The sequence below is a fragment of the Larus michahellis genome, chromosome 5 (assembly GCF_964199755.1).
Source record: "Larus michahellis chromosome 5, bLarMic1.1, whole genome shotgun sequence".
Lineage (NCBI taxonomy): Eukaryota > Metazoa > Chordata > Aves > Charadriiformes > Laridae > Larus > Larus michahellis.
Window position 1 is genome coordinate 77,674,106 of NC_133900.1, and position 12,556 is coordinate 77,686,661.

Below are 12,556 nucleotides of genomic sequence, written 5' to 3' on the forward strand. Positions count from 1 at the left end.
CGCTTGCTATGACTAGGATGTTTGTCACGTAGATTCTGCAGTATGACCTTTTGCAAGAATTAATGTCCGTTTTTACAGTTTTCATACACCCCTATCCTAACTTCGCACTTCATTCCGTAGGGAGTTTCACTTTTCTACTAACTCAACCATTGTTGTTTGTCACAGCTGAAAAGAATGACAGTCATATAGGGGACACAATGAGAATTTCATAAAATGGGACAGACGTTTTTTTGATAATTGGAAGTTTTTTTCTTACTGTTTTATATATATCATTTCATACATCTGAAAGCGAACAGTTAAGCTAAATATTTATATTAGATTAGAGGCAGAAATAACTTCATGAAAGGTTATGTAAATCTCGAACACTAGTTTGCAGAATATTTGCAATGAATGCCTTCTCCTGCTATCAGTGCTTTTTGCCATATAGATGTGTAAACGTGGCAATTCCAAGTGCACATAAAGACAGGATTATTTCAAGTGAGATTTTGAAAATTTCTGTCTTGAGCTAACTCATTTTCTAACAGAAGTCGTTAAGAATTTTATGAGAGCAACGCATCTGAAAACCCTATCCTAAAAATCAAATAGAGGTACTGTGTCTGGTTAGGTAAACAATTATGTATCTGAAACAAACATCACCAGCAGAATGGTTTTCTATTCAGTTCCTCCACGTAAATAAATGAGTATATTGTTTTTCTGTTTTTTTCTAGTGTGTTGTATTTGCTATGACATCTGGTCAGATGTGGAATCACATTCGCGGACCCCCGTATGCACATAAAAATCCTCAGAATGGACAAGTGGTGAGTTGATTCTTTTAATTTTATTTTGAGGGGAAATGTATAGATAGTCACTCCCTACAGTGAGTCTACAGTAGCAAATAATTGCAGTCCCATAGCACTGTACGACAATGTGCCAGCGTCATAAGTCTCCAGTTGCAAGCAGAGTCTATTTTGGTAATTTCAGATGTTTGGAAAGTTCCACCGTCTTTGATTTGAGCAATGAAATGGGTGGCCATGTTTTTCAAAATGCTTTCCACCAGGCTCCCAGCTGTAGCGAACATGTTATAAAACGTTCCATATCACACAATTTCCGCTGTCCAAAGATAAACGGATATTGTGGTTTTTTGTAGAAATGTGCTCCCTCCCTCACAAGGTGAAAAGCAAGTTTGGCTTTTTTCTTCTTTCTAGGCTCCGTTTACACAAACCTTTGAGCTTTGTAATCTCTTATCTCGCTTTTTCTTGAGCATGTTAGTTCCACAAGGAGATGACAAATATTTTCAGGTGCTTTTTTCCATTATGCCTGTAACTCTTCCACTGAACTTCTTCCTGTATCTCCTTACTCCCTCATTTTAAATTCTTTATCAGCTTTACTAAGAAGTTACCACTAGCTGATTACTGCCAAAATTACTGTTATATCCTGCTACTGCTGTCTTTGAAGGAATTCTCTTGATTGTTCCTTCCTGCTCACAAATTAGCAAATGTCCATGAGAGTTCAGAAGAAGAAACTTTCTTTGCTTACTGGGAAGGTAAAGAGGACCTTCGCTGGTTTCTGCCACTTTCTTTTTTTTATTTATTTACCGCTTTTCAAACAAGTTGTTGGGATGGAATCTACAAACCTTGCAGTGAACTTAGTGGTCAGGAAGCTTTTTCATGACTAGTGCCCCGTCGAGCTATTTTCAAATTCGACCATCACTGGTTAAAGGAGACTACCTTATGTCTTAAAGAAAAAAATTATTCGAAGCTCCCTTTGTGTTGTATCTTAATTGGAGTAGCAAAAAAATGATGGTTTGAATTTGATTACCAATTTGCTTTTTATCAGGAACGTAGCAGCAAATTGATGTCATAAAATGACATGATTCCATCTGTCAATTTTGTTATGCAGAAGTAGGACTGATAATATAATAAATAATCTCTGTAAAACACTGTGTTTATAAAAATTTAGAGGTTTCGATTACTGCCTTGCGGTATTAAATTTATGATGCTTTCCTACAGAGTGACAGAAAGGAGAAATACGGCACAGAAAAAGCAAATTAGTTTTTACCACATCCAGTTTTATACACTTTGCCCTTCTTACAGACCTGTTTCTGAAGTATAGACTGCATTAAATCATTTAAAAATATCCTTTTAATTGTTCCTGAATTTGTGCCATTGTCTCTCAGTTTTCAAGGTGTGAACTCTTCATGTCCTATCTGAATGTCTGAAAAGCTACTAGTTTGGGAGTGTTAACGTACACAACTAAATAAGGAAAATAAGGGTAGAGAGTATTTTAAGTTCTAGTTACTGAGCTACTGTATTAGTTAATACACGTACCTTCTTTTCTGGTTTTTCTGCATTGTATGACTTCAGGTAAGTTATTTTGTGACAGATTTACCTGTCTTTTCTTGTTCATATGTGGCAGTACTTTCACCTCCTTAGAGCTATGTCTCTGTCGGTGAGGTGAGCAAAACCAGTCAGATTCTAAGAATTAAGGGTCACCAAGTTACTGATTTATTTAAGGTATCACTGACCACTGTAGTTGTAAAGCTCTATTTTTTACCATTGTTAGGAGCTTACTAAGGATTCTATAAACCTTTACCTATTTTACATTGCTTTTTTTTTTTCAAATGCCATTATTGAATATTTTCCTGTTTCATTTTTCTAGCCCTTATCTACGTTCCTGTGAATTTGAAATCATAAAAGTGCTTATCTAACACCTCTGTTAGATTTATTCAACCATGATAATTCACTGTAACACAGCCCTGCATTAAGTTAGCAACTGCTGTCTTCTTTACATCTGGATGAAATTTAACTCCTCACTTTCTTTCCAATGTCTAGTATTTAGCAGCAATTCCAAATTTCCATGCTAATTTTGTACAAGGATTACTTGCGTGTAATACTCTGAAATGTTGTTCACAGTCTTACCATGTAAAATTCTGTTTTTAAGAGGAGGCATAGAATAGTTCACCAAGCTTAATTGTTTTATTGTTAGGTTCAAATTTACTAATGCTTAGTTTTTGTTATTTAATCGGAGTTAGTGGTTCAGTTCTGTACTAGCTGTAGAGCTTGGTATGCCACCAGACTTTGAAAGTGATGATATTCTGTCTTCATAAACTGTTCCTTGCTTCAGATATCTCCTATTATTTGCTTTGTTCTTGTCATAGTTTTGGATGACACTTCATTTCTCTTCCTTAAATCCCTATTTTTTTCAAAAGATGAAAAGACATTTGTTTGCTTTACTTAAACAACACTACTTACTAGTGCCAATATCTTGTAAAAGTAACATTACCAGTTATTAAAATCTTTGGCTTGTGCACTGCATTTATGATTCTTTGCTTGATTACATAAATTATGTTAATTCTCTGATAGTATTCTTTGAGTGAAGCTTTTGAACCATATTTTGTAATTTTGTGTGGGTCCATCCTGTGAAGCTGGTGTGTTCTTATTGAGGCTGTTGCAGTTACTTCCTTTATTCTCCATTGCCGTCAGCTAATTTCAGTTTTTGGGTCCACATGAAAGCAGCATCAATTTTTATGTAGAAAGCTGAATCACACAGTACTGTTTGATATTTCAGTTCTGGTTTAGGTTGACAAAATTGGTGCTCATCTTCTATCTTGACACATTCTTTATCTCTGTTATATTTTTGGAGTTCTCTGTCTTTTGCATAATAATTTTGTTAGGATTAGGCTCTTACTGTGCGGCACTAAAATCTTTACCTATTTTACTGGGTTTGAGAGTGAAAACTAAACGCCCCATTGGTGTCTGTATATATAAACAGTTTTGGGAGAGTTCTGATTTTTATTCAGAGCTTGATCTATATAGAGCTGGTGGTGAGACAAGTAGCAAGCTGGAGAAAGCAATTACATATTTTTGAGCCTCCTGCAGAGGTAGTTCTGTTGCTGTTCAATTGACCTCATAGCAAAGAATTCTCATTAGATTTTCATCAGCTTTTAATCAAATAACAGCAATGGCTACGAAAGCATTTGTGTATGCCTATGCAGAGATTAGCAGCCATTTTTTTTTTTTATTTGGGTACAAATTCTACAATTTTTATTACACAGTATGCTCAAGACCTCATCTTTAAAATGATTGGAAGTTTACTATAGATAAGAATAGGACAAAGGGCAAGCTTGATCTAAAAAACTGAATTGAGATGGTTTTCAAAGCTCATAATTTTCTTTCCTTCTCTGAGAAGAAATTATTAGAAGTTTGAAAAGTTTTTTGGTGAAGAGGGAAATGTGGTGTATTTATTGTCAAATATTAGATGGTTTTCCTACATAAGCTTTGTGAAATGGATAATGGTATTATTTGCCACTATACTAATTGGATTTTTTTTTAACTTGTCTTTTAGTTTAAAAGCTTCTTAAAATGGCTTAAGCATAACAAATATTATGTCCTTAGGAAGCAATTTATATCTGTTTAGCAGATCTTTCAGGTAGAACAGCTTGCGATACCAGATCAAATATTTATATTTGTTCAATTGTGGCATTTATTCAGCATTCTTTATTTTTTTCTACTTAGTTTCACAGTTTTATAACCACTGATCTTTATTCAGGAGCAGTCTTCAAAACATCACTTTTCAAATGGTCTAGCTGATATGGGTATCTGGTGATCTGTATGTTTCAGAAATTAAATGAAAAATATGTTTGACTGCTATTACTCATTTTTGCATTTGTCAATGGAAAACTACGGTATTCTGTATGAAAAACTTATGCTTAGAATATCAAGATTCTTAATTCACTTTAGTCCTTTATTGCTAAGCAGGAAAAAAATGTCATGTATTCAAGTATATTCTTCTGTGTTTTCTGGCTTGACTTTTTCATATGAGTCTAGTTAAAATAAATGGAACTTTCTTGGAACAGTTTTAAAGATTAACTCCGTTTCAAGCTCAGTAAGTCACAGTAAATACGTTGTCCTTTTGCCTTCAATCTATCCGGAAGCATGTTTGAAGTCCAGTTCGCCAAGATTGTATTTGTAATGTCCAACTTTTCTGAAAGTGGCCAGCGTTCTTGGTAGCTGCTTCAATATATAAAAAAATTCACTTTGCTGTGTGATAAATTATTATTATATTTTTGTCTTGCTTTTGCATAAAAAAAAGCTCATACACATTATTATATGTGTCTAACATAAGATTGGCATTAGTACTACAGCAATATTTTGGTGCATCTATTGACAAAATTCACAACCATAGCGCTATTGAAAATACTTCTTAATATTTTATTGGAATAGCCCATTATTTATGTCAGTATGCTTGATAGAGCAGTAGGTTATTTACTTTCTGAGTGTATTTAATGAAACAACTTCCCTGTGGTCATCAAAGCAGTGAGTCTGCTCAGAAGCTGCAACTCGGAAAGGGTTTCTCAAGCCTTTGATTTAAACACCTATGTTGATTTAGTTAAAAAACTTGGCAATTGGCAGCGTAAGATCTAGAACCAGTATAAAGCAATCTTAATTCCATTAACAGAGCAGCACATTAACAAATGGGCAACATCATATCTGAACTAGTGTTGGGAAAAGTACTAACCTGTATAAGACACCTCTCCTAATTTTTAAGTTTGCAAGGATGATTGTAGCTGACCATAGCTGGCATTTCTGCACACCAAGGTGTTTCCTACCTTGATATTAGAAAAGGAAAACCTTACGCAATATTTTGTACCCTGTTTTTTTTTTTTATTATTGTGGGGAGAAAAGGAGGTAGGAAAATAGTCATGACAGAAGCGTTGCTCTAAATCTAAATTCTTAAAACGGTCAATTCTTGAAGCATCCATGTTGTAAAAGTTCAGATAGTACCATTGCTTTGCAAATACTGTAGTTTTGGCTGAGTAAGGATGGAACATGTTCCCATCAAGTAAAAGAAAAAAAATTCAGACAAGTAATCAGGCAGCAAGTAGTCTGTCATGCTAAAATCCAATAAAATGAAAAGAGGGCTAGATTTTAATTGCTGCTTGTAACAGCAGAAATCCAATTTTAATTGACGGATACCACTTTCAACAAACAAACAGTCCTCCTCCCTCCCTCTCTGCCCACCTTTTGCTAAGTGTAGATGGGCTCCTAGAAGCAATTTAGCCTCATTTGAAAGAACTGTTTTGTACAGAACAGCTCTTTTTATGTCAGAAGTCAGGGGAGTCCTCCAATACGTGAAGTTACGAAGTATCTGAAGATAGAATCATAATGAAATACAGAAAGATACGCTTTTTTTTTTAAGATGGAAAACCAGAATGACGCAAGGGAAAAACATGTTCATGTTGTTCTGTTACTACTAGAACAAGAGCAATTTTCTTAAACCCAGGTTGAGTGCCAGTTAGGAATCTATTTTTTCTGTCTTCCTGGACTTCACTGGTTTTGTAGATGTGAGAAGGTGAGAGCCTTCTCACATAAAATAATTTTGATTGGAAGATCATCTAGTCCAGCTCCTTGCTCAAAGCGGGTCAGGTTGCTCAGCACTTTGAGTGAATTTTGGATGTCTCCATGGTTAGAGATTCCCCAGCCTGTTCCAGTGTTTGACCATCCACATCATTCTTTTAATTTTACCTGTTAACTTATTTATTTTTTTAAAATTTTTATTTCCCTCAGGAAGTGTCAAGGTAAATTTTATCCTTCTCCTGAGTAAAAGCTGGTTTAGCCGAGTTCTTAATTAGAATTTGACACTGACTTTAATAAAATTAGACTTAGCCCAGCAGTACACCTTTCCAGAGCTCCTGACAGTATACCTTAGCTTACGTGACGCTAGCGCTATCATGATATTGCTACAGTATCCACACTGGTAACGAGAAAACATTAAGCCTGGAGTAGTCATAGAGACTTTTCTCTGTATAGATTCTGTTCGCTGACTAGAGCTGTGCAGATGTCCTTCCAGTAGCTGTTAAACAGCTTCAGCATGTCTGTTTTCTTCTAAAATCTTACGAGTTTTCAACAATTTTGAGGGAGTGGGGGAGAAGAGAGGAAAGAACTCTACCATATTTTCCCTATTCCACAGCACAGTCTTTCACTACTTTAGATGGATGATTTTGTGAGTCTTTCCTCTTGCCCGCAGAAAGATAATCTATAGTACAAGAGTGCAGATGTTCCTTTTGCTGAAGTAAAATCTCAGCAGTTGGGAATTGTCTTGCGAATTACTAAGCAAGTATCAGAATACTTTTCTATCCTACAGAGCCTTCTAGAGTTATAGATGTGGTGTGTTTTTCTGTTGGAGAGCTCTTCCTGCTCCGTATAGTTTTGGTAGTAAGCTCTAATGCTGTCATTTCAGTGTAATGGATTAGATATCTCTTATGCCTGTGAACAATGTCAAGAGAAGGAACGTGCATTTGAGTACGTTAACGTAAATGAAGCAGCATACTTCAGACAGTTCTTCATGGACTACTTTACCCATTATCTCTGGTTCAGAGATATACCTTTTTATCGTGGTTATTCTTTCTATGGTGGTTATTTTTTATTGAGCTTAAGGAACTTTTCATACTCTTTTTTTTTTTTTAATCTGCAAGGCAACAGTTATTTGCTACTTGATATTTTGATAAATATAAAATGTTTTTTGTATGTTTTTATGGGGAAAAAAAATTATTCTGACTTTTTTTGGTCTAGCTCTGGTGCCAACATTCTATCTAGAAGCAGACACTGCTAAGTCAATTGTCTTGCTGTGGCTATGTAAGTGGTAAGCTATATTTATCAAAAAAGTCACCAAGAATGTTTGAAAGGGAATGACTCTTTTCCAACTGCTCTGTCCGTGTTCCTTGGAGGATGAGGAAGAGAGAATTTAACTTCTATCCTGATTGCTGGTCAGGATTCAAACTCTCTTTATGTCCGCATTGTTGAGAAACAAGTTCACAAAAGGAGTGGGCTTTACACAAACTTTAGAACAAGGAATTATTTTCATTTTTCACTACCCTGTAGGCAAGCACTACTCCTGTCTGCCAGTTAAAAGCCATTGCAGAACTGCCACATGTGTTGGTTAGAAAAGTTGATCTACAGCCCTTCGGAGGAGAGTTTACTTCTGCATATCGCAACTGAGATTGATCTACCCTTTAAACATTTTAAAGGTGTCTTGCATCAAGCTAACGTGATGCACAGAAGTGGGTTGAGCAGCAGATTTAATGTACATCACATTTTCTTAGTATTCAATACTTACAGAATTAAGCTTTCGCATTTATTAGAAACAGATTGTAGTTCTTTTGTACGTTTGTACTGAAAAGAGAAGGCATTTTTCACCGTTCCACTTTAAAAGTCTATCATTAATATTTATATGAAAGCTCTTAAAAGTGGGAGAGCTTTAACTTTAGGTACAGTGAATAAAAAGAGTTCTTTGCTGAAAGTCTTACAAATCTGGGTTTTGAGCAATAAACAAATACATGAAATAACTTCCTTCATGTTCACAGGTTTTGAGGTCACTTAGCTAGCAGAATGCTCTACACGAAGAGAAAATAGCATTATCATTTAAAAGAGGGAAGTTGTCTGCATTTACCAGCCCTTCACGCTCCTAATACGGGTCAGTGGAATAAAAGAAGAATTTGGTCTATGATTTATTTATTTTTCTGTAATTGCTGTTCTTAAAAAAAATTCCAAACAAAAAAATGTTCATGTGCCTTTTGCGCATCCCCATAATTCTGTAATTTATATTAACCAGACTGAGTAATCCCTGTCAGATAAAAGAAGGAATTCATAAAATCATAGAATACCAGGTTGGAAGGGACCTTAAGGATCATGTGGTCCAACCTTTCTTGGCAAAAGTATGGCCTAGACAAGATGGCCCAGCACCCTCTTCAGACAAATCTTAAAAGTGTCCATGGTTGGGGAATTCACCACTTCCCTGGGGAGAGTATTACAATGGCTCATTGTGAAAAATCATCCTCTTGTGTCCAATCAGAATCTCCCCAGCAGTACCTTGTACCCATTACCCCTCATCTTTTTCATATGAATCCTTGTAAAAAGGGAGTCTCCATCTTCTTTGTAGCCATCCTTTAAATACTGGAACACGGTGATAAGGACTCCCCTAAGCCTTCTTTTCTCAAGGCAGAGCAAACCCAGTTCTCTCAGCCTTTCCTCGTACAGCAGAACTGGGAAGCTGATCATCTTGGTGGCCTTTGTCTGGAACCTCTCCAGCCTGTCCGCATCGTTTTTGTATAGCAGTGACCAAAACTGCACACAGAATTCCAGGTGTGGCCTAACGAATGCTGCATAGAGTGTGATAATGATTTCTTTGTCTCTGCTGGTGATGCCCTTGTTGGTGCAACATCCTGTTGGCTTTCTTTGCCACAGCAGCACACTGTTAACTCATATCGAGCTTGTTGTCCACCATTAACCCCAGATCCCTCTCCACAGAGCTGTTCCCCAGCCGGGTAGATCCCAGCCCGTGCTGCACTCCTGGATTATGTTTTCTCAGGTGCAAGACCATACACTTGTCCTTGTGGAACTTCATTCTTGTTAGTCCATTCTTCCAGCCTATCCAGGTCTTCCTGCAGGGTGGCTCTCCCTTCCAAGGTGTCCACTTCCCCACTCAGTTTGGTGTCATCAGGGTACAGTTGATCCCATCATCCAGATCGCTTATGAAGATATTAAACAGCATTGGGCCCACTTGTGACAGGTTCCCAGTTTGAAAAGGAGCTATTGACCACCTTCTGGGTTCCCCACCCACCACACAGACCGCTTATCTAGAAACATATCAGTTTCTCTTGGAGAAGGCTGTGGGAAACAGTATTGAAAGCCTTGGAGAAATCCAGGTAGACAAGGTTCACCACTTGCCCCACCTCAACTGAGCTTTGTTGTAGCAGATGATCAAGTTTGTCAAACATGATTTGCCCTTTGTGAATTTGTGCTGGCTTTTCCCAATCACATGCTTCATTTGACTCGTGATAGCCTCCAGGAGGATTTGTTCCATAACTTTCCCAGGGACTGAAGTAAGACTGATGGGCCTATTATTTCCTGGATCCTCCTTTAAGCCCTTCTTATTGTAGATGGAGGCGACATTAGCCTTTTTCCGGTCTTCTGGGACATACCCTGATCTCTGCAACTTCTCCAAGTTTATGGAGAGTGGCCTCACAACAATGTCAGCCACCTCTCCTTGAGTGGATAACATCACAGCCCATCGATTTGCTAGGGATCAAGCTCCTGGAATAGTTTACATACCAACTCTGCCTTCACTGATGGTCGGTCTGTGTTTGCATCAACCTTGATTTTTGCTCCCAAGGCCTGGGGCCCAACAGTGCCCGTAATCTTCTCTGTTGCTGAATACCAGAGTCATAGAACTAAAATGAATATTGTTTTTTCAATTATTGTCATTTTATTTACCTATAGACAGAGAACACTTGAATGAATGGTATAGTGAATGAATAAACACCATCTAATCTTGTTTGGTGGTGTCATTTAAGATATTCATTCTGGAAATGTGTGGAAAAATAAGTTGCTTTGTCTTTAGAATGCAAATAGGTATACTGCCATTAAAATGCTTTGTGTGTAAAAATAAAACTTTAAATCTGAAAGTGTGCAGAAATATTTGGGCATAGTAGTACTCAGCCCTTTTGTGTGGCACGATAAAGAATTGGAGAGAGTTTTGTCGATGTTAGTTACTTCACCTTCTGAATGTGCATTTAACTGGAAGTATGCGACCAACAGTAAGCAGAAATAATGCAAGCACTGGATCAGCTGCACAGTTTAAGAATGGATTTCAAGAATTGATTTAAGAACAAAATTGAATTAAATTCATGCTGTTAGTCATTTAATATCCCAATAATTGGTCACTTGCATTATTATTAATTATCTCTGGAAAATACAGGACCACAAGGACATGATGTGAATGTATATGCTTTAGGTAGTGCTCACAGAGGGACCGTAGTGTGTTTGCTACTGTTGTCTTTCCACTGTATCCCTTTCATCCCTTAAAAACATTATATTAAATTCAGGCCTACAAATATATTGCACACCTTGAGTAACTGGAAAAATAAAAACAGTACACAGACTGTAATTTGTGTTTCTTCTGTCTTTTTTTTTCTCCTGTTTGTCTACTTTCCTGTTTCCCTAACCCTACTAAAATATTGGAAAGCTTCGTTTACTGAAGAACAATCAATTGAAACCTCTCCAAACAGGCCTCTTTAAAGCTGAGGAATAAATTCTAGAAGAAATAGAGAGACATCCAAACCCCTGTTACTCAGAGGATTATTTTCTGTGTAAATTGAAGAACATACCTTCACAAAAAGATAGCAGATGTAGCACAGGGTAGAATGAATCCTGAAAATAGACAGCACAACTGAAATAGTAGAACACACAACAGCAATTTCAAAAAGAAAAGGACAACTGGGAAAAAAAACAAAACCCAACCAGAAACAACTTCCAGCAGAATCCTGGAATTTACTGGTATAGGTCACCAGTCCACATGTCTGTTGATATATTTAATGTCTTTAAAATGAGCCTCTTTTCAGTGGAACTTATTCCCTTTGAGAGTTAAAGAGTGCTGTAAGGTTGGGTTATTAACATAAGTATACTACCAAGTTAACAAGTTCAGTCCAAATGCATAATACTGGTTTGAATTTTTTTCCTTCTTCTTTGCCCCGTGTTTTTTTTTTTTTTTTTTTTTTTTGCATTTGACCATCTATACTGTTTCATACAGCTCTGATCCAGCAAATAACTTTAATGCTGATTCATAGTGTATGAGTACATAGCAGTGGGAGGGCACTTGTACATTGTCCAGTCACGGGCAAGTGTGTCTTATCAAAATCTTTGACTTTTAATTAAGATTTTGTCTCAGACTTGGCTTACATTGCTGTTGTACCACCTCTTGTATTCAAGTGAAACTTCTTTTAATTGTTGGGTAGATTGCAGATGCAATACTTGCTACCTTGATTTTGACTGATTTTTTTAATAGGCAGATCACATTAATGAATCATATTCAGCCTGTACTTCTATAGTGGATACTTCTTTTTCTAGCTGAGTTTTTTTCAGATGCTGAGACCATAATTTGTGGAAATCCTTCTGACTTTTGATGTATAACCTTCATTTCTTCCCATGTAATGTAGCGGTGGTTTTTTCTCTCGGTTCCTTTCTGGCATCAGCTGAATTCATTAGTACCTATTTTTGCACTCAAGTCATCCATTTGAAACTTAATAAATTAGTCCCAAGATCTAGAGTTCCTTTATGTGTTTTTAAAGAGCCTATTCTGTCTCCCATTGAGCCAGTTATTCAGCCTGCTTATAATGTTTGTTCCAACCCCATTTTTCTCCAGCTTTACATGTAACAGAATGAATTGTCAAAGTGCAGATAAATAGTAGCACATTTTCTTTGTCAAGAGGATTAATTACCTTAAGAAAGAGATTGTGCCTGATGAATCTGGTATCTATCTCTTTGGAATAAGTGTGCTGTATTTCAGTCTCATTTCTCATGTTCCTTCATATGTTTAATTGGTCTTTATTTCAAAAGTTATTCAGAAGCATTTCATGTTATTGAAATCGAACTTCCTTCCAGAATGTGTTTTGTTTCTGTGTATGCTCTTCTATACATTTACGTTAGCATGCTCAGGCTTGGCTAGAATACATACATAAAAAATAAAAAATAATTTGCTATTGGGGCTTTAAGATTTATGTACTAGTTTTGGAATTCTGCTT

General features: G+C 36.6%; 1 protein-coding gene across 1 annotated transcript in view; it reads left to right on the plus strand.

Moving 5' to 3' along the window:
- TUSC3 (tumor suppressor candidate 3) overlaps positions 1-12,556 on the plus strand; it is a 132,460-nt gene that overhangs the window by 70,637 nt on the left and 49,267 nt on the right. Inside the window, exon 6 of the mRNA XM_074588149.1 lies at positions 708-797. Coding sequence (XP_074444250.1) covers positions 708-797 — 90 coding nt within the window. The remainder of the gene's footprint in view (positions 1-707; positions 798-12,556) is intronic.